The 26015-nt window shown below is 46.3% G+C and overlaps 2 protein-coding genes and 1 long non-coding RNA gene across 14 annotated transcripts in view; 2 read left to right on the top strand and 1 right to left on the bottom strand.

Moving 5' to 3' along the window:
• Nucleotides 1–662: 662 nt before the first annotated feature.
• On the top strand, nucleotides 663–14034 carry HSPBP1 (HSPA (Hsp70) binding protein 1). Of its 2 annotated transcripts, none has more exons than XM_079949124.1 (8): nucleotides 663–790; nucleotides 2943–3112; nucleotides 4058–4274; nucleotides 5211–5435; nucleotides 6071–6226; nucleotides 6928–7024; nucleotides 7664–7775; nucleotides 13163–14034. In XM_079949124.1, exons 2-8 carry the CDS (start codon nucleotides 2984–2986, stop codon nucleotides 13238–13240), a joined length of 1014 nt encoding a protein of 337 aa, XP_079805250.1. In that variant the 5' UTR covers nucleotides 663–790; nucleotides 2943–2983; the 3' UTR covers nucleotides 13241–14034. The 2 variants fall into 2 exon arrangements, with proteins under 2 accessions (XP_079805250.1, XP_079805251.1); XM_079949125.1 differs by lacking the exon at nucleotides 663–790 and adding an exon at nucleotides 2421–2442.
• On the bottom strand, nucleotides 13115–15787 carry LOC307200579. The gene is made up of 2 exons (XR_013832399.1): nucleotides 14475–15787; nucleotides 13115–13387 (listed from the first exon to the last, which is right to left on the bottom strand). It is a non-coding gene; the product is annotated as an uncharacterized lncRNA (long non-coding RNA).
• A 1749-nt stretch (nucleotides 15788–17536) lies between these two features.
• The window catches only part of PPP6R1 (protein phosphatase 6 regulatory subunit 1), a gene marked incomplete at its 3' end in the record, with an annotated part of 49183 nt that continues 40704 nt past the window's right edge, over nucleotides 17537–26015 (top strand). For 7 of the 11 annotated variants that reach the window (XM_079949120.1, XM_079949123.1, XM_079949122.1 and 4 more), the window contains exon 1: nucleotides 17562–17688. Of the gene's footprint in view, nucleotides 17689–17899; nucleotides 18014–26015 lie in introns of those variants that run through there. The other 4 variants (XM_079949114.1, XM_079949115.1, XM_079949113.1 and 1 more) reach the window with 3 other exon arrangements.

Raw genomic sequence — 26015 nt, 5'->3', positions numbered from 1 at the left:
AGAGTTTGGCCTTCCATAAGGCACCATATTACAGAAGGTCCAAAATCACTTCAGGATTTTTGTTAGGGGGGCAGCCCTTTTATTAGGGGGGCAGAACCTCAGTTTGCTATGTATTTTTATCGATTGGGGGGGGCAGCTGCCCCTCCCTTCAAAACTTCTGGCTTTCCTGAGCTGATGCTATATTATTCTAAATCACACGACTGGTCCTCATCCTCCCATTACTTAATATGTCCAAAGAACTGTTGCCTTTTCGGTGGGAGGCCAAGTTAGCTGGGGGCGTGACTGAAAACCCCGGGGGCACCCCCCAAAAAACCCACACCTGGCTAGCCCCCGCGTTTTTGAACAGGCGCGTGTGCACATTGGGGACCCGCTCTCAGAAAGCGCTTTGCCCACCCATAGCCGTTTCCCTTTTTTAAGGGGAAATTCCCTTATTCCGAATAGGATTCCTCGCAAGAAAAGGGAAAAGGTGGCAGCTATGTGCCTATCCTTTCTTGTTTTTAGGGCGCACAAATTCCCCCGCAGTCGCTTTATGCGGAGGGGGCAATGCCCAGACGGCGGAGGGGGGCAAAAAGCAACAACCCGCCGACCGGATGGCGCTTCGCATCACCGGTGGAAAAGCGCTTCGAGCTTTTGGAAGCCGGTTGTGGGATGATCCCCTCGCTCGGCCACCAGGGGCCGCCTCGCTTCCCCGGTTCAGAGGACGCTGCTCTCCTCCCTTTCCTCTCCACGTGGTCTCAGATGGCCGCTTCCAGAAGCTGAGCCTGGAGCCGCCGCCGCCGCTACCTGCGGGGTGAGTGGGGTGGCGGGGGAAGGCAGCGCCCGGGGGGCGCAGGGGCGAGCTGGGGGCGGGAGGGAGCAGTCTGGGCTAGAGGAGGGAATGGGCCGCCCTTTGCGGTGGGTGAGGCTTGGAGGAGGGGAGGCAAAAGGGAGGGCGGGGGAGAAGTTTCCCGGGGTGGGGGAAATGGGGAGATTCTCCCACCCGCCCCAGACAGCTGATTTATTTTTTTTAGAAAAATGAAAAGCTGCTTGGTTACGTGTGGGGAGAAGGTGAGACAAGGTCAATAGAGACTTTTAAAAAGACTGGGAACCATGTATGCTGTGTTTACAGAAAGAAGTGGGCTCACTAGCAGGGTTTGAGCAAACAAGTACAACCAGCAACATAGAAATTAAGATGTAAAAACTGGAAAATAAAGTGTAAGAGGAAATATGAAAACAGGTATGGTATAAGAATGTTAAGAATATAATAATATTCAAGTTGAAGATTGCAATATTAAGGTAGAATAAAATAAGCAGGGGAAGCAAACACTCAAAGAACCAAAAAAGGAAGTTGAGGGAAGTCAGGGGGGGAGGGGGAGCTGGGGGGGATTTATATTCTATTTTGTTTTTGAGATAATGTTGATTGTGATGATGATAAAACTGTAAAACTTAATTTAAAACTTAAAAAAAAAAGTGTGTGGAGAAGGTAGGGCGGAAACTCTGGAGTTGGGCTAGCGGCTTTTGAGCCTTGGCGAGTGGGCTTGCTGGAAGGGGAAGAAGGGTTGGCCAAGGTTCAAGCCCTGGCCTCTCCTGGGTTGGGAGAAAGACCCGTGTCTGAAATCCTGGAGGTCTGCTGCCAGTCAGTGTAGACTGACCGCTGATACTATACAGTTTCCTGTGTTCCTATGGAAGCATCTGGCTGGTGGAGTAGAGTAATCAACCTTAAGGAAGAGCCCCGTTGGGTCAGGCCAAGGCCCCAACGACACAATACATTTATAGAAGTGTCACATCGCTTTAAAGAGGCCTTGTTTTCTCCCAAAAAATCCTGAGAGCTGTACTTTGTTAACGATGCTGTGAGTTGTTAGGAGGTCCCCATCCACCTCACAGAGCCAACAGCTAAAGTTCGATTCTTCTGAGATTTGTTGCTCTGTGAGGGGACTCTGGACGCTAGATATATTCTGTTTGTGGCCTCTCCCAGACCATCTCCCAGGTGATGCAAATGAGATAGCATCCAGTGGGAGAAAGGTGGCTTACTCCTGAGCGCTATAAACAGTGGGAAATGGAAAGGTGGGGTTATCCCCCCTTGGTATCTTGGTGTGGCGTTTACCCTTGCCTCCATCTTTCTCCCTCTGTCTTGACTTTTAGGCTGTGCTTTGAAGGTATTCTGTAAATAAATTCAGACCTGTGTGATTTTTGGCGTGGTCTCGATAACCAAGCCAAAAGTTGTGGCTACCTGTGCCCTCGTTGTGAAGCCACACTTTCAGGAAAGGATGGCTAGGTTCTTGACAGTTTATTGCTGCATGGCCAAATTGCTCCAGGTTCCTTGGCAGAGCAGTTTCCAAGCAAGCCCCAGTCTTCTTATTCAGTCTTTGAGCTGGGGAAGGAGAGCCCCACAAGCCTCTTCTACATTTTCAGGCTTGAATGGAAACCTGGGCCTTGTCAGAGGGTAGCAGCAGAATTCCCAATGTGAGTCGGGAAATGTGGAAGCCTGAATCCTGTATGTACTAACAGCATACTCATTCTCCAAGTCTGGACCTTTAGGGGGCCAAAATGGTCCTCTGGGAGGAAAGGCAGGATAGAAATTTAAATAATAATAGACATTAACAGATTTGGAGAAACCCCAAACAAATCTTGGGGAGTGGGAGAAACCCTAAGTGTGGGGAAACCTCAAAAGCAGCCCATTGAGAGGACTGAAAATACTTAGTGCCATGAAATGCTGGCTGATTTTTGGGTGCGTAGGGACTGAATGGCATACCCTGGCTGGAACCCTGAACGGGAGCACTCCATGCTGCAACACTTCGTTGCAGGTCCCATTTATCAGTATAGTAATGGTGTTTGCACAAAAGTAGAGCTGGAGCCAAGACACACCTGGTAAGTGTCTTGGCAGGATGAACTTGGGCAGGTAGGCTGACCCCCTGATTTCTCAGTCATGCTCGTTTCTCATTCTCTCTGCTTTTTCTTTAAAGCTTTGTGAGCTGCCTACTGACTGGAACGGCATTCCCCAACCATGGCTGAAGGAGGTGCCGGTGGGAACCAGCCACCCCGCGAACCGCCCCGCAACCTCCAAGGCTTGCTGCAGATGGCGGTCACTGCAGGGAACGCTGAACCTGCCCCGATGGAGCCCATGTCTGATGAGGTGCGTGGCTTGGCTTTTATAGGAGGGGTGGTGGTGAGGTCAAATGGTTGTTAGATCTGGGGAATGAGTTTGAGGAAGGTGCTGCCCTGCGATCCTGAAGCGTTAAAGCTAATGTTGATTGCGGAAGCTAAATACCAAGATTATCTAGCGAGGTGCAGAGCAGGTTGGATGAGAAGCAGCCTAGGAGGTATTATCCAAATATTTTCCCTGTGTTGCTATTACATTACTAAGCTCCTCCAACTAATGCTGTGAAGCTAGAAATAAAAATCATACAAATCTCAAATATATAAATATATATAATCTTATCTAATTTGCAAAAAGTGTTCATGTATTCATACATAGACACACTGTCCATTCCTGGCCTTAACCATTGCACCAGGCAATTAGCTTGGGGTTAGGAAAAAAAGATCTAGAGCTGTCCTTCTCCTGTGCCTTTAACAGCAGCGCTTAGCATTCACAAATCAGCAGCTGACGTTTGGAGGGGCATGGAGATAAGACAGCATTGCCTGCCTGTCAAAGCGCTGTTGAAACCAGTTTGAGGAACCAGGAGCCCTCTCAGCTATTGCTGTATGACAGCTTCCAACATCTGTGCCCATTGGCTATGCCAGCTGGGGCTGATGGGAATTGGAGTCCCATCAATGTCTGGAGGGTCACTGTAGAGATACAGTTTGGCTCCTGTCTAAAGTTGGCAGCTCCAAGAGGAGTTGACGACAACGGCGAGGATCCAAAAGCCAATTTTCTAAGCACAACTTCCCCTAACTCAGTGGTGTATGCAAGGAACTAGATCGGCAGGAGAGAGATTGTGTCTGATATGGGGGCTAGGAGATAAAAGGTTATTTCTGGGGGAAGGAGTGAGCTATTGGTAGGAAGAGGAAGGACACGTGTGTATGAAATTCCCAATATGTTTCCTTTTCATTCACCTCTGTTCCCTATGCCACTGTGCAGCGGAGACAGTGGTTGCAGGAGGCGATGGTCGAGGCCTTCCGGGGGCAAGTGGATGAGGTGGAACAGATGAAGGAATGTCTGAGGCTGCTGGAGCCACCAACCCCTGGAGCAGAACATGGAGGGGAGAGTTCAGAGGAAGCACATTCAGACCTTGAGAACAGAGAAGGTGCCTTGGACCTTCTGGCAGAGCTGTGTGAAAACTTGGACAATGCTGCAGGTATACAAAAGGCCCCATTCCCCCCCTCTCTCTGTGTGTGTGTGTGCGTGCGTGTGCGTGTGCGCGTGCCCGTGCGTGCAAGGGAGAATGAGAGTGTGCAAGAGAGTGGGGAAGAAGGTACCTTGAGATTCAGCTAAGATCTAAGAAGTGAAAAATGTCCTTAGGGGCATATTAGAGGTGGCAAGATTATTCTCTTAATTTCCAAGTCTCTTAACAACTTGTGTTCAGGATACATTAAGGATTTGATTCACTGAGGCCTTCAGGAGGGTCAATGTTTGAGGGTCCCTCATGGCTGGGATGCCAGAAACCATGCATTAATATTGCAGGCCCCGTTCTGTGGAGAGATCAGACAGGCCTCTTCTTCCTTAACTATCCAGCACCCGGCAAATATCTTTTTATTTCAGCAGGGTTTTTAAGTAAACATTCTGATTTTTTAAATATAAACTGATTTTATCTTTACTGTATCTTTTTAAACTCTTACTGTACACTGCCTAGAGATTAATAATAATATTTATACCCTGTCCATCTGGCTGGGCTTCCCCAGCCACCCTGGGTGGCTTCCAGCAAAATACAAAAGCATAATAAAATGTCAAAAATGAAAAATTCCTGATACAGGGCTGCCTTGAGATGTCTTCTAAAAGTTGTATAGTTCTTTATCTCCTTGTCATCTGATGGGAGGGCGCCACAATTTATGATTATGGTGTTAAGAGGTATATATAAATGGTTGAAAGAAATAAAATTAAAGAGTAAATTGCACCCAGCGGTTCCTAATGTGGGTGTTCTACACAGAAAACCCAAGATTATACGGTGGAAAGTAGTTACCCTTTGTAACCCCAGTGAGCCACAGCTAAGTCATAGTGCTGGCTGGGTTTGCAAGATATCCTACCATTCAGTTGTGCTGCCTGCTTTCCGTTGACCCCTTTGCTGTCCTTCCAGACTTCTGCAAACTGGAGGGCATGCGGCTGTTAGCACACCGGTACCTGGAGCACGAGGAGCAGGAGCTGCGTTGGCGGGCTGCTCACCTGGTGGGCACCTGTGCCCAGAACGTGCCCAAGGTGCAGGAGCAGGCCCTGGCACTGGGCTGCATGAGGAAGCTGCTGAAGCTGCTAGACCACGATCCCAGCGAGGCCGTCCGGATCAAGGCACTGTTTGCCATCTCCTGTGAGTGCGGGGGTGTCTGACCTGTTGGAAAGGGAGAATGAATTAGTCCTGCAGCAATACAACTGCCTGCATTTTCCGTTCAGCTGAGTAAACTGTGGTTTGAATTTTCCTTTCAGAGTAAACAGTGGTTTGAGTGACCAAGCATTGAGGTGGGAGGATTGAATGCACACTCCACCTCAAACGGTTCATCTGGCTTTCCCCTTGAGGAAAGACAAATGCAGTTTGTCCATCTCACTTCTGATCCAGCCATCTGAGATAGCAAAGCCCTTACATTAGCAATGAGCTCAGCGTTTTATTACGTTACCAGATAAATGAACCTAAGCAGCGGGGGGAAGCTCTGGCCCTTCAGATGTGGCAGACTACAATTCCCATCAGTCCTCACTGTTGGCCATGCTGTCTGTGGCTCATGGGAGATGGAGTCAGGGAACAAGGAGGCCGCTTCCTTACCCCTAAGTCAAGCCACCATTTCAGGCTTGGGAGCTTAATGAGCCAAGGGTTTCCCCACATGTGAGTGAAAATCATATTAATGGGGCCTCACTTACCTTTGTGAACTGCATTTTGCTAATGAACCCAATCTGTCTGTCTCTCCCCCCCCACACGCACACCTTTCTCTCTGCCCCTTGTTGCATTGCCAGGTTTGGTAAGAGCACAGGAAGCTGGCCTTCAGCAGTTCCTACGTCTTGATGGCTTCTCAGTCCTCATGAGGGCCATGCAAAGCAATGTGCAGAAGCTGAAGGTGAAATCTGCCTTTCTCCTACAGAACCTCCTCATAAACCACCCAGAGCAGAAAGGTAATAATATAATAATCATAATAATCATAATTCATTATTTATACCCCATCCATCTGGCTGGGTTTCCCTAGCCACTTTGAGTGGCTTACAGCATTTCTTATAACATAATAAAAACATCAAGCATTAAAAACCTCCCAATACAGGACTGCCTTCAGGTGTCTTCTAAAAGTCAGGTAGTTGTTTATTTCCTTGACATCTGATAGGAGGGTACTCCGCAGGGCGGGCGCCACTACTGAGAAGGCCCTCCGCCTGGTAGCTTCACTTCTCGCAGTGAGGGAACCGCCAGAAGGCCCTTGGCACTGGACCTCAGTGTCCGGGCTGAATGATGGGGGTGGAGACGCTTCTTCAGGTATATTGGGCCGAGGCTGTTTAGGGCTTTAAAGGTCAGCACCAACACTTTGAACTGTGCTCGGAAACGTTGTGTGGAGAACTTTAGAAGGATGCCTTAAAGAGCTGTTCCTTGGTTTGTGAAATCGTTGTGGTTGCACGCAGTGGACGTGGCCATCTCCCACCAATCTTGGGCTTTCCCCAAAGTAGGCCTTCATCAAGCCCAATTGGCTGAAGGAGGCTGACAATGATGCATTTCGGAAGCCCCACATTGGCGGGGACTGTGCTGCTGCCCAGCTAGGTGCTATGGCGTCAGCATGTTCCCGTAAGTGGACGTGTCTCTCCTCAGCTTTTCCACCCCTTTCTCTCCACAGAGGCTCTCTGTTCCATGGGGATGGTCCAGCAGCTGGTGGCCCTGATCCGGTCTGAACACAGCACTTTCCATGAACACGTCTTGGGAGCCTTGTGCAGGTATCGAGGGGACTGGGCTGCAGAGAATGAGAGCCAGGATCCAGGGGGATCTCTGACTGATCTATTGAGGGCTGCTGGCACTGGTGTTGTTGAGTTATTTGGGGAGGAGAGCTTTGTTTCTTGTTATAGGCCAGAGGTATGAAGTGAGTTATACAAGCCTGAGCGTTCTCCAGTCTAGTTCTCACCGAGGGTGTAGAGGGTGAGCTTAGGCTGAACTGTTTCAGACTACAAGACTTTCCCTGTCACTCCTTCTGTTGGCGGACTCAAACAGTGCATGCCGGCAGCGGCACAGCCAAAAATGGGTTTACTAAGAAACAAGTGGGGAAGCATCAGCATGCTGGGGGAAGCATGAGAGATTTGCAGAAATTAAAAGAGGAGGAAAACCTTTGAAGAAATGAAACTTAATAGGGCAAAGAAACAGCAACAAAACAGTCCAATCAGGACTGAGCATGCTCAATAGCTATGAGATGTTGGGTGTCACCTGGAAAGGAAAAGTGTGGGGGATGAAATGGAGTAGCCTGATGGAGGGGCTGGCAAGCAAGCAGGCAGGAATTGTGAAGAGCAATCCACAATGATCACAGGTCTCAGTTGCTCATCTCTAATCTCCCATTCCTTCCCCCTCCTTGCCCCCCACCCAAGCCTGGTAACAGATTTTCCTCAGGGTGTGCGGGAGTGTCAAGAGCCGGATTTGGCCCTCGAGGAGCTCTTAAAGGAGCGGTGCCAGCTACTGAAGGATCAGGAGGAGTTCCAGGTAGGCAGAAATAAGTGGGTTCCTTTCCCTCCCTTTCCCACCAATCTGTGGCATGAACTTGGTGCAAATGTCTGGACTGCCAATGAGTTTTTCCAACGGGGAAACTTGAATTCCCGGTTTAAAATAAATGATTCTGCTCCACAGTTTTCCAACTTCCTGAATATGTTTCGTGGAGTGAAGAAGGGCAGGGCTGAGCATGATAGCCATTTCAAGCTTTATTCTCCCAATGTTGGTTAGGAACCTCCAGCCCAAAGGCTCTGATCAGGCCTGGCAGGAATCCTAATTTGGCCCACAAGGCTGTTCCTCCACAAACAACCACCAGATGTGGGTCAGGTACGGACACAGCTGCAGAAACGGGAGCTTAAAATCGTACTCCTGATTGTTTCTTGGCAAATGGACCTTGCTGATCGGCACTGACAGACAGCCACTTTGGAGTTTTATCCATACACAGGTGTGGCCACAATTCAAAAAGTGCCTGCAAACTGACATTTTCCCTCTGTGAACGGCCTTCCTGGTCTGCATAAGAAAAACATCGGTTTGTAGGCATCCAAACCACACCTGCAGATAGGTGGGAGCCAGCGCCCATTGAAGTTGTCACCTGCCGTAATAACGATGACAGGTGAGCAGTCGCCCGTGAGGGGTGAGGATTTGGCCCGCCAGCCAGATCCAGGCCCTCATCCTGACTCTGCAGCAATGGAGGCCAGAGCATTTACTTTAAAGCAGGTGGGGAAGGAAGGTTGAGAAAGGAAAAGGCAGTGTTTTGCAAAGTGAAATTCCAAAATAGCCTGGAATTATGAAATCCTATGCCAGGGGTCTCCTGCAACCTAGCAGTTTGAAAGCATGTCAAAGTGCAAGTGGAGAAATAGGTACCGCTCCGGCGGGAAGGTAAACGGCGTTTCCATGCGCTGCTCTGCTTCGCCAGTCATGCTGGCCACATGACCCGGAAAAACTGCCTGCGGACAAACGTCGGCTCCCTCGGTCAGTAAAGCAAGATGAGCGCCGCAACCCCAGAGTCGGTCACGACTGGAGCTAATGGTCAGGGGTCCCTTTACCTTTTACCTTATGCCAGGGGTCAGCAACCTTTTTCAGCTGTGAGCCGGTCCACCGTCCCTCAGACCATGTGGGGGGGGCCGGAATATATTTTCGGGGGGGGGGGGATGAACGAATTCCTGTGCCCCACAAATAACTCAGAGATGCATTTTAAATAAAAGCATACATTCTACTCCTGCAAAAACACGCTGATTCCCGGACCATCCGCGGGCTGGATTGAGAAGGCAATTGGGCCAGATTCTGCCCCCGGGCCTTAGGTTGCCTACCCCTGCCCTATGCATTCCCGCCGCCTCCTTTGCCTAGGTGGCAGCGTGTCGCTCTCTTCGCTCTACTTTGCTGGGCACTAGAGGGCACTAGGCACCTTTTATAAAAGGCCAACTTTCTGAAGCTTGCAGTGCGGCTATTCCCATTTAAGTGCATTTCTGGAGACGGTTTGCAGCACGGAGAGCTTATAATAATAATAATTTATTATTTATACCCTGCCCGTCTGGGTGGGTTTCCCCAGCTTCACCCACCTAATAATAGCACAATGCAGAAACAGCTTAAGAAGGAAGTTTGGGGTTCTCTGCCGTTCGGGGCCCCAGAATCCAGCCATCGCTGCCCCAACCCATCTGCGAGAGAGTAAGCCAACTGAGGCTGGCCCTGTGATATATAAGAGGCATGTTTGCTCCCAGCCCCCCCCCCCCGTGGTGAGAGGAAAAAGCTGCCTCCTATTGCTGAAGAGGCAGATTTCTTTAGAGGTTGGGGTAAAGTCCCATTTCTGTTCATTTCTGTTCTTTCTGGTACTAAATCAGCCTCGTGTTTAATAACCCAGCCAGGTGGGTGAGGTATAAATAATAAAATCATTGTTTTTATTAATATTAGCACTAGCACTGCAGCCAGAAGAATTTACTTGCTTATTTTATTTATTTTTATCAGCTTGCCCAGTGCCCAGGAAGCAGTTTACAACACATCCATTAAGCAGCATTAAAGCGCTTGACATCTGACAGTGACACACGGAAATGGGTGCTTGAGTTACACGTCAGAAAAGGCCTCTGTTAGGAGGGTCTTAAGGAAGTGTGGTTGCACAGTAGCAAAAAGCAAGGCGTTCCACAACTGAAGAAAACACACACACACACACTCTTTTCCTTTCCTTTTTTATTTTTAGTTTCAAAGTTTCAAAAAGAAAAAAGAGTTTTTTATACACACACACACACACACACACACACACACTTATTTTCACAAAACCATAGTCCATGTCAGTACCTTTATGGGGTTCCCTTCACCCCTCTCTTGGCTTCCAAAATTCATCTTCCTTTTTTAACTGCATCTGATTACATTGATCCAAATTATTATACTTCATTTTTATCCTTTGTTATTTTAAATTACAAGTTCTATGTCAATCCTGCTAACGTTTTTAGATTCGTACAGTGTTCTTTAATATATTCTATAAAGTTATGCCATTCTCTATTAAATTTGTTATCTTCTTGGTGCCTGATGTTCCCAGTCAGCCTTGCCATCTCTACATAGTCCATCATTTTCATTATCCGTTCTTCTTTCGATGGGGCTCTCTCTTCTTTCCATCCCTGGGCATATAATATTCTTGCTGCTCTCGTCGCATACATAAACAGTACTTTCTTACCCTTCGGTAATTCTTCTCCTATTATATCTAATAAAAAGGCCTCTGTTGTTTTTTTAATAAGTTATTTTAAGCATTTTTTTAGTTCATTATAAATCATTTCCCAGTAGGCCTTGCCTGTTTTTACAAGTCCGCAACATATGGTGAAATGTACCTTCTTTAACTTTACACTTCCAACATATGTTGGTTGTATTCTTATACATTTTCGCTAGTCTTGTAGGAGTCAAATACCATCTATACATCATTTTCATATAATTATAATAATAATTTATTATTTATACCCCGTCCATCTGGCTGAGTTCCCCCAGTACAGCATTAAATATTAAAAACTTCCCTAAACAGGGCTGCCTTCAGATGTCTTTTAAAGATAGGATAGCGCTTATTTCCTTCACATCTGAAGGGAGGGTGTTCCACAGGGTGGGCGCCACTCCCGAGAAGGCCCTCTTTCTGGTTCCCTGTAACCTCACTTCTCGCAATGAGGGAACCGCCAGAAGGCCCTCGGTGCTGGATCTCAGTGTCCGGGATGAATGGTGGGGATGGAGATGCTCCTTCAGGTATAAAAGGACCGAGGCCGTTTAGGGCTTTAAAGGTCAGCACCAAAACTTTGAATTGTGCTCGGAAACATACTGGGAACCAATGCAGATCTCTCGGGACCGGTGTTATGTGGTCCCCGCGGCCACTCCCAGTCACCAGTCTAGCTGCCGCATTCTGGATTAATTGCAGTTTCCGGGTCACCTTCAAAGGTAGAATTCTCTTTTAACGTACAGCAAGCTGTAACACACACTCTTTTCCAGTGCAAGCAGTATGGAACTTTTACCATAGAGATACCAAGGATAGAGTGATGTCACTTGGCCCCCATTGAGAATCGCGAACGGATGGTGGCTTTCTATTTGAATACAGGCTGCACATGGAAGACTCTAGGCTGTCTCTGAGGTTCTCTGTCTGCTGCTCAAGGAAGTGGGGAGAGGGGCGGAACTTGAGTTGGCTTCCTTGCCACAGATCCTGGAACCGTGCCATTCATTTCCGAGTGCGGTTGTGTCACAACGCCATCTCCCCCGCCCCCAAGTCCTCTTCTTTAGCTTGATTTGAGGGTGGGGGTCGGATGGACATCTTGCTTCTGTTTCATGTTGTCTTGTGTTTATTCTCAACAGACAAGTTCCCACCCCTGCTGTTAGCCAGCGACAGTTTTCCCTGAACGTAGCAATTAGGCTGTGCCGAGCTTGATAATTAAACAATTGGCATAATGGAGTAAGTGTTGGGGATGGGGAACAACCTCACTGTGCCATTAAATTCTTTTAAAAATAATAATAATAAAATCCTAACACCTCCCCCCCCCCATTTTCCCTGTTCAGCTCCAAAAAAAATCTCCATGTTGAGGTGAGAAAGCTTTGAGACTGAGAATACATTCCTATCCACAGGAAGCTGTATGGGCTGTAGTCTCAAGCCAAGGAAGATGGTTTTGGTGGCCCATAAGCAAGGCTGAGCAGAAGCATGAGCCGCAATAAGCCCCGTTAATTGTAGGCAGAATGGTCAACATACATCATTTTATTTGCATGTCGCCTTTCAGTAGTTAAGGCCTTGCTCAAGGTGGCTTACGTCGCAAACAAATTCTCTAAAATAGTCATAAACAATAAAACCTTTCAAAAAGTACACAACCAAATTGAACAACTTCCACGTTAAATCATGATAAGATCTAAAAAAACAAAGATACAAAAAAATTCAGTAACAGCAACAAAGGACCCCAATGGAAAAAAAACAACAAACCTAAACAATACCCAAACCCAAAAGTTTGTTCTGCAGCTTCAGCTTTTGCAGCTGGAGTCAGTCCAGGTCCTGCCTTCCCAGGCCAGGTGGAAAGTGGCCTGCAAGGCAAAGGAGCAGGTCTTCCAGGACTCGCAGCCAAGATGGTCCAGCTCCTATTTAGCCGTACCGTTTCAGACTGGAGGTAGGGCTGTGTGTTGGCGCCTATTGGAATATTCCCTTATAAAATAAGATATGGGGGGGGGGGGAGTAAAAAAATTCACGCTGCACTTGGCATTTATTTACTTATTTATATGTTGGCTGTGTTTATTTCCTGCCTTTCTTCTCCAAGGAGTTCAAGATGTGGTGGTTCGACTGCCTTCCATTTCATCTTCTCAACAGCCCTGTGGTGTAGGTTAGGCTGAGAAAAATCTAGCCCGAAGTCACTCAGTGAGCTTAGGTCCTTGTCTGACACTCTAACCCAGCGGTAGGCAACCTAAGGCCCATGGGCCACAAACGGCCCACGGGGGTCGTTTAACCAACTCATGAGCTGCCCCCAAACCAAACCGCTTGCTCGGGGAGTCCCTGCATGCTGTGCTAAACTGGCACAGGGAGTTGCTTCCACGGTGCTGGAAATCGCATCTTTGCATGTGCAGATGCAGACACCGGAAATCGTAGGCACGTGTGCTCAAACGCACACGCAATCCGGCTCATGGAGGGATCTCCACTGGAGTGAACCGGCCCAGGTGAGGTAAACCTTGCTGACCCCTGCAGTCTAACCACTACACCACACTGTCAAGGAGAAAGCAGCTGTGTCGTGATTTCATTGCCACCACACGCTTTATTTGCGGTTGGTGAGACTTTCCACTGCCCTCCCAGGTCCAAGGCAAACACTTAAAGAACCGAACGCCCGTTAAAGAAGGAGCATAGCTTGCCTCTCTTCCCTTCCTTTATTTTTTATTTCGTTTTGTTTTTAAAGGAGGAGCTGGATTTCTGTGAGGCCCTGCTGCGCCTTTGCTTCCATGGTCAGCCTGATGATAACAGCATGGACCGGTAACTTGGCTTCCCAGAAGAACCCTTGACGCTGTTGGATGTTCATGCTTGCACTTGGAAGCTGTGTCAGTTGGAGAGGCTTGGTGGAAACGCCCGTGTTTATCCTCCCATTCACTGATCTGGCAACAGGCTCCAGTAACAGAAGATCTCTCTGAAACGAGATACATGGCTTGTTAAGCCTCAGGATCAGCAGGAAGACACTTTCATAAGCCGTTTCTGCGTAACTTCCTCTCCGTAGTTCTGCAGAAGCATTCATCTGCTAATCTACCTTCCCAGCCACACCCAGGCAGTTCTACCTTCATTAGCCATAGTTCTGAGATGGCTCTTGAGATCTCCTTTTTAATTGAGGGAAAACTAATCCCATTTCCTGTTCTCCGCTGCTTGTTATTAGGGAAAAGATGCTTAGTCAGGCGAGAAGGCTTGAGTGCCTTTTGGAAATTAGATGATCAAGAACTGCCTTCTTACTTCCGGGAACTGGCTATTCTACAAACCTACTCTGGGTTACATATTTGGGGAGCATTCGTTCAAAAGGGGCTGTGGTTTTGGTGTATCTGGCTGCAAAGGACCTGTAACTCTACCCATTTTTTTAAAGTTGCTGATAGAGTTGGGAAAAGCTTGTCCCAGCTGAAGAATTTCTCGGGGGTAATTGTGGGGGGAGCTTTAAAAAAATATGCTTGCGACAACTCGAAATGTATTGCAAACAGCTTGAATCTCCCACAACTCTGCTTTGCTGTTGCTGTGTTCACTATTCAGCATTTTTTTTATTTTAAAAAAAACAAGTTTCTGTTTCGGGTGCTATGACTGTCACGTTTTTGTTTTTCCTACTAGCAAATGCCTTTAAATGTTGAAAATGATGTCTCCATTTCAAAGAAGAAGTAAAGATGGCAGATCTTTTGGTTTAGGGGTTGACAACAAGAAGCCCCTACCTCAAAATTGGCCTTTTGAATATCACCAGCTTGTTCCCCACCTCCAACTGTAATCACAGGGGCAGGAAAGAGATTGTATTGGCCTCAATATGAGCCACCCCAAATATTGGCTGCACCCCTAAAATGCAATATATTAAGTCACAGCTTCTCATAAGAGAATAATATAGGCTGCACTCTGGTTTTTAATACCAGCAGGTGGGGGGAAGCATAGCCTAAATAAATACACCACTAGTACAGCATGTACGTAGATGGGATACAGGAGAGGGAAAGCTTAGCAGTCTTACTTTATAAATGGGGAAGGAACTAACCTACCCTTCTCCTTAAAGCTGCCTTCCCACAAAGCTAGGTACCAACTAGGTTCTTGCGAGTGACAGGATTATGAAGAGCTGCAAAACAGTGGCCAGGATCCAAAGAGTGTTCTCGTGTCTTTCCCCCCATTATTATTTGCAATGCTCGTTGGTTGTGCCATGTCACAAATAGCTTACAGGACTCTCCTTGTCTCCTTAGTTGTCAGGCAACTGTGATAGCTCAAGTCAGTAGAGCACGAGACGTTTAATCTCAGAGTCGCGGGTTCAAGTCCCATGTTGGGCAAAAGATTTCTGTACCAAGCGGGTTTGACTAGGTGACTCTTATGGTCCCTTCTAACTCTACAATTCTATGAGTCTAAGATTACACGGGAGTGGGCTGTAATCCACATAACTAGTCCCCAGCATATCCAGGTAGGGCTGAGAAAGACCCCTGCCTGAAATCTATAAGTAGATGGGTCAGATGGTCTGGCTTGATATAAGGCAGCTCCCTACTTCCTAATTTTTAACAGAGCAAAGTGCTTAGTTCCACATCAGTCCTCTGAAAAAGTACATGGTTAGCATTTTACAAAGGGCAGACTGAGAATGGGGGCAGGTATAAGCCTAGCCACACTTACCAAACCTATGGCTAAAATGGCACTTGAGCTGTGGGCTGAGTTTGAAACTGGGCTGATATAAGATAAATGTGGTGTATTAATTTATTTGAACACATCTTTACTTTGAAATCAGCCCCATGGATTTGCACTTCAAAGTGGTATATATGCAATGTCCACATGCTATTATTATTTAGTTGGGTTGCTAGTGGTTTAATACAAAATAAAAAAAGTCTACAAGTGACGTCAAGAGGCGTAGCATTATGAACAGGTGATGATGATACATTAAGATAAACCCTTGCAAAACTCATTAAAGAGATCCAGCTGTGATCCTAGGTACTGAGAACTAACTCCATTCTCTTGAGAGTGAAAATGGTAGTCAAAATGGTATTGTCTATGCACAAGTCTGGGAGGAGTATTAGCAGGCTTGCAGGAACCGCAAGTTTTGCAGAAGTACAGCAAATACTTTAAAAGGGGAAACCCCTAAGCTAAGGGCGTGGGAGCCCCAAAGCTACTCAGTGACGACTGTGCCGGGAATGTTAGCTGATGGAGCAGATGGAAAATCACGTGGGAGAGGGAATGGAATGAAGTATCCTGTTGGAAGATCTGTTTGGCTGGCACCCTGAGCAGCAGTTCTTCACACTGAAACATCCTTACAGGTGGAACAGCTGGTTTATAAAAAGAATTTACGCCCTGCTTTAAAAGGACTTCCCAAGGTGGCTTGCAGTCATTGAAAGAATACAACTACCTTAAAAACCAGATACAAACAAACAAAACAGGAGAGACCCAAACCAAATGTTTAGCAATTTTTAAAAATTAATTCACTTGAAAAGTATAGCTGAGGGAGCCAACTGGGCCTTTCTAGTTGAGTGCTTCCACTGAGGACGCCGTGCCCTGGGTTTCACTTCCAAAGACAACAGGACACAGTGAAGAACTGGATAATGAACACAGCCTGTTGATGTACATCTTGTATGGCATGCCATCAGATATCCTGGTCTCAAAGCATTTAGGACAGGAATGGGCAACCTGTGGCTCTCAATGTGTTATTGGACCACAACTCCTACCCTGGGACTTTGGGGTGAAGTGTGGGTGATAAATTGCCATCGTCGCCATCTCCCATCATCCCTGACCATTGGCCTTGCTGGCTGGGGCAGGTGGGAGCTGGGAGTCCATAGCTTCTGGGAGGCCACAGATTCCCCATCCCTTTATCAGCAGCAACAAGCTCACTCTTATTGAGCCAGTACTTGTTCACACAGCACATAATTAGAACGATGGAATTCACTTCCCACAGGATGTAGTTATGGCCACCAATTCGAAAGGCTTTAAATGATGATTAGACAAATTGACGGAGGCTAAGGCTTGCAGTGGCTACTAGCCCCAGTGGCCACATCCTACCTCTGCTGTCAGAGACAGGATGCTACTGAAAGCCAGCTGCTGGCAATCGGAAGGGGGGGGGGAATTGCTGTTGTGCTCTGGTCCTTTTTGTAAAAGGCTTCCCACAGGCATCCAGTTGGCCACCGTGAGAACAGAGTGCCGGACTAGATGCCCCTTTGGTCTGATCCAGCAGAGCTCCAATGTTTGCTTATGTTCCCAGCTGAAATCGCCCAAATGTCTCAACAATAGCAAATCCTGAAGAATGACACTCTAACCTCGACAGTTCACAACACCCAGCTCGCAAAAGACCCCCATGCAATTTAGGATAATACTTTGCAGCATAAAACAATAGAAATACTAAACTAACTGACCAGTCACGGCGGTTCTGCCGCCGCCTCCCCTAACAAAAGTCTTGCCGCCCTCTAACAAAATTCCTGGCCTCTGCTTCTTTGGCGATCACTTGTAGCCGAGTAAGATTGTCTTCCATAAACACGGTTTTAACAATGAGTCCGTAAGTGACTGTGGAGGGCAATTCTGGATCCACACGTGCTTCCACAGTGAGGCATTGGTTTCCGGACAGGAGGTGATAATCCAGAGAAGTGTCCGCCATAATAAATGTGAGGGTCTTCAAGGTCCCACAAACCAGCTGATTTGTCTGCAAGAATCTGAAGGTGTGCCTACAAAACGTTTCAACGAAACTTTCAGTACAAAATCGTTGAGAAGAAACAAAATGAACGGGGGGGGCGGATACACAGGGGGGCAGGAAGTAAAAAAGAGTTAGGTGACAATTTCACTTGGGGAACAGAAGTATCGAAAGGAGCAGGACTACTCTCTTAAGTAAATGATGCTCAAAAGGAGGCGAGGGAGCGTAACGCATGCGCAGGTGCGCCTCCCTCTTCACTCCATTGACAAACGGGAGGGGCGGGGGAGCAGGAAGGAGGAGGAGGAGCTTAAGTTGGAGGACAGAGGCGGGGCTACAGAGCTCGCGGAGGAGGAGGAGGGGGAGGATCGGCAAGAGAACGCCGAGTTGAGGAGAGGGGAGGGGCTAAGCGGAAGGAGGAGGAAACAGCAGGTCGGCCGCTGGAGGCGCGCGCGGGGGATTGTGGGATTGCGGCGGTGAAGGCAAAAAAAAATAAAAAAACAGAAAGAAAAAAAAGAAAAGAAAAGAAAGAAAGTGAAGAGCGGCTGAAGCGAGCGAAAGAGGCTCCTCTCCCGCGGGCGAAAAAGGAGCAGGAAGGAGGGGGCTCGAGCCCGGTGAGAGCGGTTGGCGGAGGGGGCGGGGGAGGAAAACGGGGGGGGGCGGAGAGAGAAGGCGGGGGCGGGAGTGTGCTATATATATAGGTATGTATATACATATACATAAATATATATGTGCCTGTACTGTCTGTGTGTGAGTGAGGGAGAAGGGAGCGCTGTGGGAAGGAAGCTGCCGCCATTTTAGAGCTCCCTAAGGGAGACCCTCCCCCTGTTATACTTCACACCCACTCCGTGTTCCCCCTCGCACGCCCGTAGTTGATTTTTTAATCCTTTCCTCTGCCCCCGTAATTCCTCCCGAGGCCCACCTCTTTCTCCGTGTCAGGTAACGAGCCTCCTTCCTTCCCTCCCTCCCTCCTTCCTTCCTTCCTTCCTTCCCACCCCGCCTCCCTTCCTCCGACTCGGCGGCTTCATCTCTGTCTCCCCCCGGTAGCCTCTTCTTCTCTACACTTCCATCCTCTTAAAAGTCTATTTACTGTCTTTGGAAACAGCAGCAACGAGACCGTTTCTCTGCTGTAGTTGCTATTCAAGAGGAGAGAGGGCTCTCTCTCAGCTGCCCCCCAAAAAACATAACAAACACGTTTTGTTGCAACCTGCCAAAGTTCAGGGAAGCCAACCTTTCAAAACCCGTTTGATGGGAACTGGGAACCCAGAAAACTGAAGTGGAAGTGCTTTTCTTTTGTAAAAACTTGAGTCATGTTTGCTAGCTGGTCAGACTGATAAACAGGTGTTTTATATCCTTTTTGAAAGGTGCAGGCCCTGGTTTTTCTTGCCTTTCTTGAGGACAGAGAATTGTATGTGGCTGGGTTAGTGATTTTTCTAAGGCGTGTTAGTGATGGTGCACATATGCACACACAGTTTTCTTTATTTTGACTTGCTATTCTTTCTTGCTATTCAGGGTTTGATTAACTTGGAGGGAAAGAATTCAGGGCCCTAGGTATTCAGTCCTCACCCCAGGTGTGCTTTTCTCACAATACCTAACTCCTTCCAGATTTTTTCTATCCACTTCTCCCTCGTCACCCCACTAGCAGTAAACCATGTCTTTTATTTAATGCTGAAATGCCCACAGGTACCATGTCTGTTTATTTCTTCTAATGCTATACAAAATAATTGCTACTCTGTACTTCACTCCTCATGATTGCTGACATGAATTAGAAATGCTACATGTTCTTAAATTGCAAACAGAAGCGTCACCCTTGTTATATAACACTCTGTAACCTTCCTGCTGTGTACAGAAGGGTGGTTAAAGTGTGTTAATGGATAAACTTAGTTCTGATAACTGAGTACACATGGACCACTAACGCCTCCCTGCTGACATTGAATGACCCTAAGGGCTATGACCCTAGGTTCCCTTCTACAGAGATGTCCTGGAAAAGCTTGATCTCTCAACCTCTTTCCATCCACAATTCTGTGACTGTTTCGTACTGTTCACTGAGGGCTCCTGATTGTTTCCCCACACTGTATTCCCTTCTTTCCACAAGCTTTTATTTTCCTGGTAAGCTGTAAAAACATGGCTTGTCATTTTTGCTCTGTTTCTGTGGTTTGTAATCTGGTGCTGTATTTGGTGAGTCAGAGGAATAATGGTTCCACATCTCTCTTGAAGGCAGGAGCTGACCTCTCTGATGGTCTTGGGATTCTATGACTCCCTTCACAGTAACTTTCATTTTGTGCAGGATAGGAACTGGCTGTCTTTGAATATGTTTGCTACCTTAGGTGGGAGTTGCCTCGTGTTTTTCAGGTCTGTGGAGAAAATGCATTGTTGGTTTAATTTACTGCATTAACCTTTAGATGGCTTCACATGGAGATGTGGGGCATGTTAACAAGTTGAAAAAGCAGATGAACTTTATTTTATGTTAAAATACTGGCTGAGTGGCATTTGGGGGATCAAGAAATTTGATTCTGGCTTTCCTTTCACATGGATGTTTTCCTTGTTGAGCCTTCTTGATATGTGAATCCTGTTTAGAAAGGTTCCCTATTTATTTGGAGGAGAATCCATATATTTTTGGTTACTTTAAATGTGGGCAGGTGCCCACTTCTTGGGACCTTTCTACACAGGAAACTGGAATGGGCTCCACTTTCTCTTCTGTCTTATTTTTGTCTTTTAATTCATGGTCCTTGTCACAGTTTCTGTGGACCTGATGTTCTCTTGGTCTCTGTTCATTCTGTCAATAAAATAAATGAAACTATAAAGTGCTGATTCATGAAAGTGAGCTTGCAAGACTGCTGGTGTATTGACCAAGGAAAGACTGCTAAGTGAATTACAGTCATTGCAGCATCATGTGTGTGCATCTGCCCATAGCTTAAAGTAAATGAAAGATAGCTTGGTTCTGGAATGGGGTGCTTGCTCACTGGGAAATGATGTGAAGTTAGAATTGTGGAGAGAGGAGGAGTTCTACTTGGGTAACTGTAGAAAAGGCCTCATAGTTTGTGAATAGTGAATATTGGTTTGAATTGTTGGAGATGCAGCTCAGGCAAGTAAGGACTGGGGCAGAATGCTTCAGAACCTACAGTCATTTCCACTGCTACTGTGGCATAACAGGATTAAATAGCAAGGAAATGTGATGACATTTTAATGTGCTTATCTTACCTTGACTTTTGAGTGGTGGTGGAGAAAAGGGTTCTGATCAAATGGTGTTTTTGCCATAACCCCACCAGTGGTAGCCCCATCAGTTTCTTAGTCAAGCAAATGCACCAGCTGTCAGAAACTCTGTTACTGAGAACCAATGTGGTGTAGTGGTTAAAGTATTGGACAAAGACCTGGGAGAGCACTTAGCCATGAAGCTCACTGGGTGGCGAGTCACTGTCTCTCAGCCTAACCCATGCATAGGCAAACTTGGCCCTCCAGATGTTTTGGAACTACAGTTCACATCATCTCTGACCACTGGTCCTGTTAGCTAGGGATGATGGGAGTTGTAGTTCCAAAACCTCTGGAGGGCTTAGTTTGCCTATGCCTGGCCTAACCTATCACATAGGGTTCTTATGAGGATAAACTGGGAAGATGTATGCCACCATGAGCTTGGGGGAGATGGCATATAAATGTAGTTATAATAGTTATAATAATAATAATAATTGCTATTGTAGTAAGTCATTGCAGCAGCACATAATCCGAAAAGTAGAGATGCTAGTTTAATCTAGTGGCAATATAGAGCTGAAATAGTAAGCAGGTTAAGCATGCGTAGAATCAACTCCAGATATTGGGGAGACGTGTGACTTTTGCCTTCTGTGTTATGTGATGTGCATGCATTGTTGAATCTAGTCTTACAGTACAACTCTGTACATGTTTACTCAGAAGTGAATCTAATTGTGTTCAGTGGTGTTCACCTGCATGTAGGATTTCAGCATAAATTAGTTGAACTTAGCTGTCCTTGAAATCAGTGGGCAATTCAGTAATAATTTAAGTTCCACAAAAATAAATAAATGGAACTGAAGTATGGTTAAATTAGCCTGGATGCTACCCGTCGGATATAGAGTATATCCTTTCACATGAATTTGCACATTGTCATTATGTTGGATTTCCTTTTTTGTTAAAATACATATGTTTAACCGACTTAACGATTGCACCTATTTTGGGATACTCCTGAACTGAAAGTTTGCATTTCTAATGCACAGAACAGGAGCACTTAATTGGGAAGTGCATCCAAGGAGTCTGGTGGGGGGTGTTGTGAGGCAAGGGGAACCTTTATAGCTTGTATAGTGTTTGGATCTGACTTCAACTAAAAGTTACACTAAGAAGTGTTGGGTGAATAATATTTTGCTTTCCCCTTGTACTCTGCTCTCATCCTCTGGCCATTTCCCTACTTTAGGGCAGAGTCTGGGAGGATTGGTCAGGTGTGTATGTATTTGTGTTTTGTATTATTTCTCTGTTTTTCTTTGGCTGCTGTCCATTCGTGAGATCAAAATATGCAGAAGGTCTATGACAGCGGTGTCCCCTTTCCATTGATCTGTCTGCTATTAAAGGCAAAAGGGGATTCCACCCATCTGTCTCTGTGCCTTGGTTAAACTTGGGAACACGTCAACCTTTTTCTTTCTTTACCTGGGGGAGTTCAATATCTCAGAGCTGCTGGTGGTTGTTTTTTAAGCCTACCGCAAGAGATCAAAATCTACAGCTAGGCATGGTTAAATGTAGGAGATGTACAGCTGCAGCTTGCCTTGACAGCTTTGGCAGAAGAGACATAAAGCTAATCCTGCTGCTACAATCAGCATATAAGGAAGTAATTGAAATAAGAGACTTCAAATTCGAACAAAGCGTTTCTTTTAGTACCTTTTGACAGAGAGCCTGGGATTTGAAATCCTTATTTATTTCCCACAGCAGGACTGATCTGGGGCAGGAGTAATGTATACTTCTATGCTCAGTCAGCAGTAGGGACAAGGGCTTGTTGCGCACAGGCCAGATATGAGAGATTGTGCCACAGTAAATTAGCTGTTGTTTTGACAAATGCCACCTTTTGCTAAGCTTTGATGGAGCTGTGGTGTAAGGAGGTCCCATTCAATATACACCCCCCCCCCCGATCATTGCGAGAAAGGTTCTGTGGATCTCTTTAGGACAGTGGGAGTGAGTTGACCTGGGTCTTGTTTATACAATCAATATACCATGGATGTTATCCTAGGGTGGTTCTCCTGAGATATATACCCTGTCTACACAAATAAGGGATCTTGGGTCTTTCAGGAACATACCTTCACTAAATATTTTGGATCACCCAGGGGGCACTGCGGTCCTCTTTGACATTTTTTTTATGGTCACCTTAAAAAGTGATGGATAACTGTGACAAATGTGTGTCATACAGGAGCACTCAGTGAGAAGCCACAGTTGTTTTGCTTGGTGGAAAAGCAGGGTTTGCCCTGCTTAATTTTGGTATCTTCCCACAATGAAACAACAGTGTAGTTCACTTGTACGACGGTGACCCGCCCTTCACCCTAAGGTCCCAGAGTGGATTACAACATTTATAAAATTAAGAACAATTTAAGAACCAAAAAAATAAGGTGAGTCCTGAAACTATACACCTCAAGTGTCAAGCCAGGGTGTAGAGGTGTATCTTCAGCCGTCACTGGAAACTCTGTAATGAAGGTGCCACCTATGTGGGAAAGGAGTTCTACAACTTAGGGGCCACCACAGATGATGCAATTAGCTCTTCCCTGCCAAAGAACCACTGTGCTGTGGCAGCTAGAATTCTTGCTTCTCTGTCTGACTTCTGGCAGCAGCAGCACTACACTTCGTTTCATTGGTGGTGGGAATGCAGTACAGATCTGGCTATAAAGCATGGGTTGTTATGCCTGTAGCCCTCCAGACATTGCTGAAAACAGTCAAATACCCACCAGCCCCAGCCAACATGGCCCAATGGTCAAGAACAATAGGAGTTGTAGTCCAACAACATCTGGATTGCCACAGGTTCCCCAGCCCTGCTGGGGTTAGGATTGTAGCAGGAAGGAAGGGAAGGCAGGGATTGAGAGGTGGGCCATTCCGTTTTGTGTTTCATCTAGTTGCCCAAGGTAAAATGGTCAACAGTATTACTACTATCACTGTTGCCGATACTACTACTGTACTACAAATATAATCATGATATTTATTAGACTGGTCAGTTGCTTGCTACTCCAGTGTCTCCAGCTGATGTACAACACATGAAAAAACTAAATAGAAATGAATAGAGTAATGCATAATGCCATAAAAAACAAAGCAAACAAATACTTAAGAGATGATCCTATTAAATGAGAAACCTCTCTTCAGGTTGCATAAGAATTGGGAATTTGGAAAGAACTTGGAGGGTGAATCCAAAATGGGCAATGAAAGAATCTACATAATTTTTAAATGATCAGATAGGCCTTGATGTGTTGAGAATGAGTGTTTGTGCATGTATATGTACAGCCTGTAATTGAACAGATGTCAATACTTGCATTTTACCAGAAATATACTGAGCTAAAATGTAATATCTGAGGTTCACAATAACTGGAGAGTAAATACTCCAATTGCAAATAATTACAGCAACCCGGGGGAAGCTTAAGAACTGCCTCCATGCAACCAGGCAGGGGAATATTTTAAAAATTGGTGTAGAACCAGTTCTCATATTTTGAGGCCACCCACATCCACAAAAGGTTAACATAGGCATGTATGCAGTATAAATTTGTGGGCTAGTCACTTTAACCATGTTTCAAAGGCTATCTTGCTTCCTCCTGAGCTGTAGTTTTCAGGTTTCTTGATTGCTAGTTAGGGGGCAAGTAATGGTCGATAAATTTCTGTAGTTAGCTTTCTCAGCACCATTGGTCGTTCCTGACAGCATGCATTGCATAGTATGTGTTGCGTATTCTTGGTTAATTCAGAGGTGACTCCCATCAAGTAGGTGTCTTAGAACAGATCCTAGAGTGCTCCGCACCAGGCCGATGATTTTGTGGAAAATGCACAAGAATTTCTTGGAAGGCTAGCTGATGTGGAAAGGTTTCTCAAAGATAGGAAGTTTGAAAGGTGCTGCTCTAGCACAGGAGTAGCCAGTGTGGTGCTCTTTGAATGTTTCATCAGCCCCAGTCAGTATGGACAGTGATAAGAGGTGATGGGGTTTGGAGACATCAGCATCTGGAGGCTACCACATCGACTATCCTCTGCATCTGCTTGGTACTGTGGACAGCTCTGTAGGTGGAAAAGTGGGGCAGAGACCAGACAGGGCTGTCTTAAGCATATCCGGCACCATGGTCTAAGCTCCCTCCGGCACCCCCCCCCCCAATTTCCCAGAGTTTTATAGGGAAGACGGCGCTGCTGGCAGGGCTGGAGGAGGTGGGCAGAGGCTGGACACGGCAAGTCCCAGCTCAGCTGGCTGTTTTGTGCCACGGTGGCCACAGTAGACGGAGGCTCCAGGCACGGCGCTGCTTCATCGCGCCATGGCAGAGGTGGGCGAGGGCAGCAAGCTGATGCAGGGAGGTGCCACGTCCAGCCTCCGTCTCTTCCCTGGTGCCCCACCCCACTAGCCTCTATGGCAGCCTTTCTCAACTTGTGGGTCCCCAGATGCTGTTGAACTACAACTCCCATCACCCCTAGCTAGCAAGGCCAGAGCTCAGGGATGATGGGAGTTGTAGTCCAACAGCATCTGGGGACCTGCAGAGAACCACTGCTCTATGGGAAAGACGCCCTGAGGCCAGAACAGGTTCTGTGTCTTTGTATTGTATATACTGTGGTGAAAGTAGCTCTTCCAAATCGAGTTTTACAGTATGGCAGTAGTTAGCTGAACCTAGTGTTTCCCTAAGTAGGGTATCCTGACCTGGGTTCAGTGAGCCAGTTTCTTATGGAATCAAAAGAACCTTGGCTTCAGTTTTGACTAGCTTCAGTTGGCTAGCAGATTTTTAGACCTTGTGATTAAATGGTTTCAGTGCAACACCATTTCTTGCTGTGGGCCTTATCATTTCAGAAGCCCCTTCTTTTTGTGGATTTTGCCTTAATAGCTCCCTTATATCACTTTGGACTCTTAACACCTTTTTTAAAAATATTTTTTTAAAGGATGCATTGGGGAGCAGGAAATTGCAGGTTTCTGTTTAGTTTCTGGCCTGGATTAATTGGTAGAAATCATTATTAAAGCTGGAATTATTAAACATGTAAAAGAACAAGACATGCTGAGGGATTTCTGCAAAGGAAAGTTCTGCTGTGTCAATTTTCTGGAGTTCTTTGAGTGTCAGTAAGCATGTAGACAGGGATAATTTGGTGCCTACATGTTCTGCTTTTGGATTTCCTGAAAGGATCTGGTTTGCTACTGTTGTCCTGGACCTGGATGGATACTGGGTCTGATACAGCATAGCTTCTCTTATGTCCTCAAGATATATTTTTAGTTAGGCTCTTTATTAAAAAATGGCCCTACTCTTGTTTCCGTCTCACATGAAGCTCCAAATCCAACTTGTCCTTCCCAACCCATCATGCCATCTTGTGCTCACCAGCCCATGCCAACATTCCTTTATAGCTTACTGGTTCTCAGAAGGGATCCCAACATAGAATCATAGAAATGTAGAGTTGGAAGGGAGCCAAAAGGTAATCCAGTCCAAACCCCTGCAATGTCGGAATCTCAAGGAAGCATTTATTCATTCCTGTTTTTTCACTTATTGTTTTATATATATGTGCCATCACCGCAAATGAAGAAAAGCCTAAAAATGTAAGAGGTAGGTCTACCAAAAGACTTGGAAAACAGAAAGAAATAATTTGGGTTTGCTTCCTTTTGTCCAGGAGGTAGGGCATGTCTCTGTAACCTTAATTGCTTTCTTCCCCCTGCCCCACATACAGAAATTGCACTTCTCTTTTCACTGTTGCTGTGAGACACTCCAGTTATTGCCAAACCCAGTACTCGACAATCTGAATCAGA

The sequence above is a fragment of the Podarcis cretensis genome (assembly GCF_951804945.1).
Source record: "Podarcis cretensis genome assembly, chromosome: 13".
Taxonomy (NCBI): domain Eukaryota; kingdom Metazoa; phylum Chordata; class Lepidosauria; order Squamata; family Lacertidae; genus Podarcis; species Podarcis cretensis.
This window is presented reverse-complemented; position numbering and strand designations above follow the sequence as displayed.

Coding starts and splice junctions, on each gene's coding strand:
- HSPBP1 (XM_079949124.1), top strand. CDS start 2,984: ATGGCTGAAGGAGGTGCCGGTGGGAACCAGCCACCCCGCGAACCGCCC. Junction 5,436..6,070: donor GGCACTGTTTGCCATCTCCT/GTGAGTGCGGGG, acceptor TTGCATTGCCAG/GTTTGGTAAGAGCACAGGAA. Junction 7,025..7,663: donor GTCTTGGGAGCCTTGTGCAG/GTATCGAGGGGA, acceptor CCCCCACCCAAG/CCTGGTAACAGATTTTCCTC.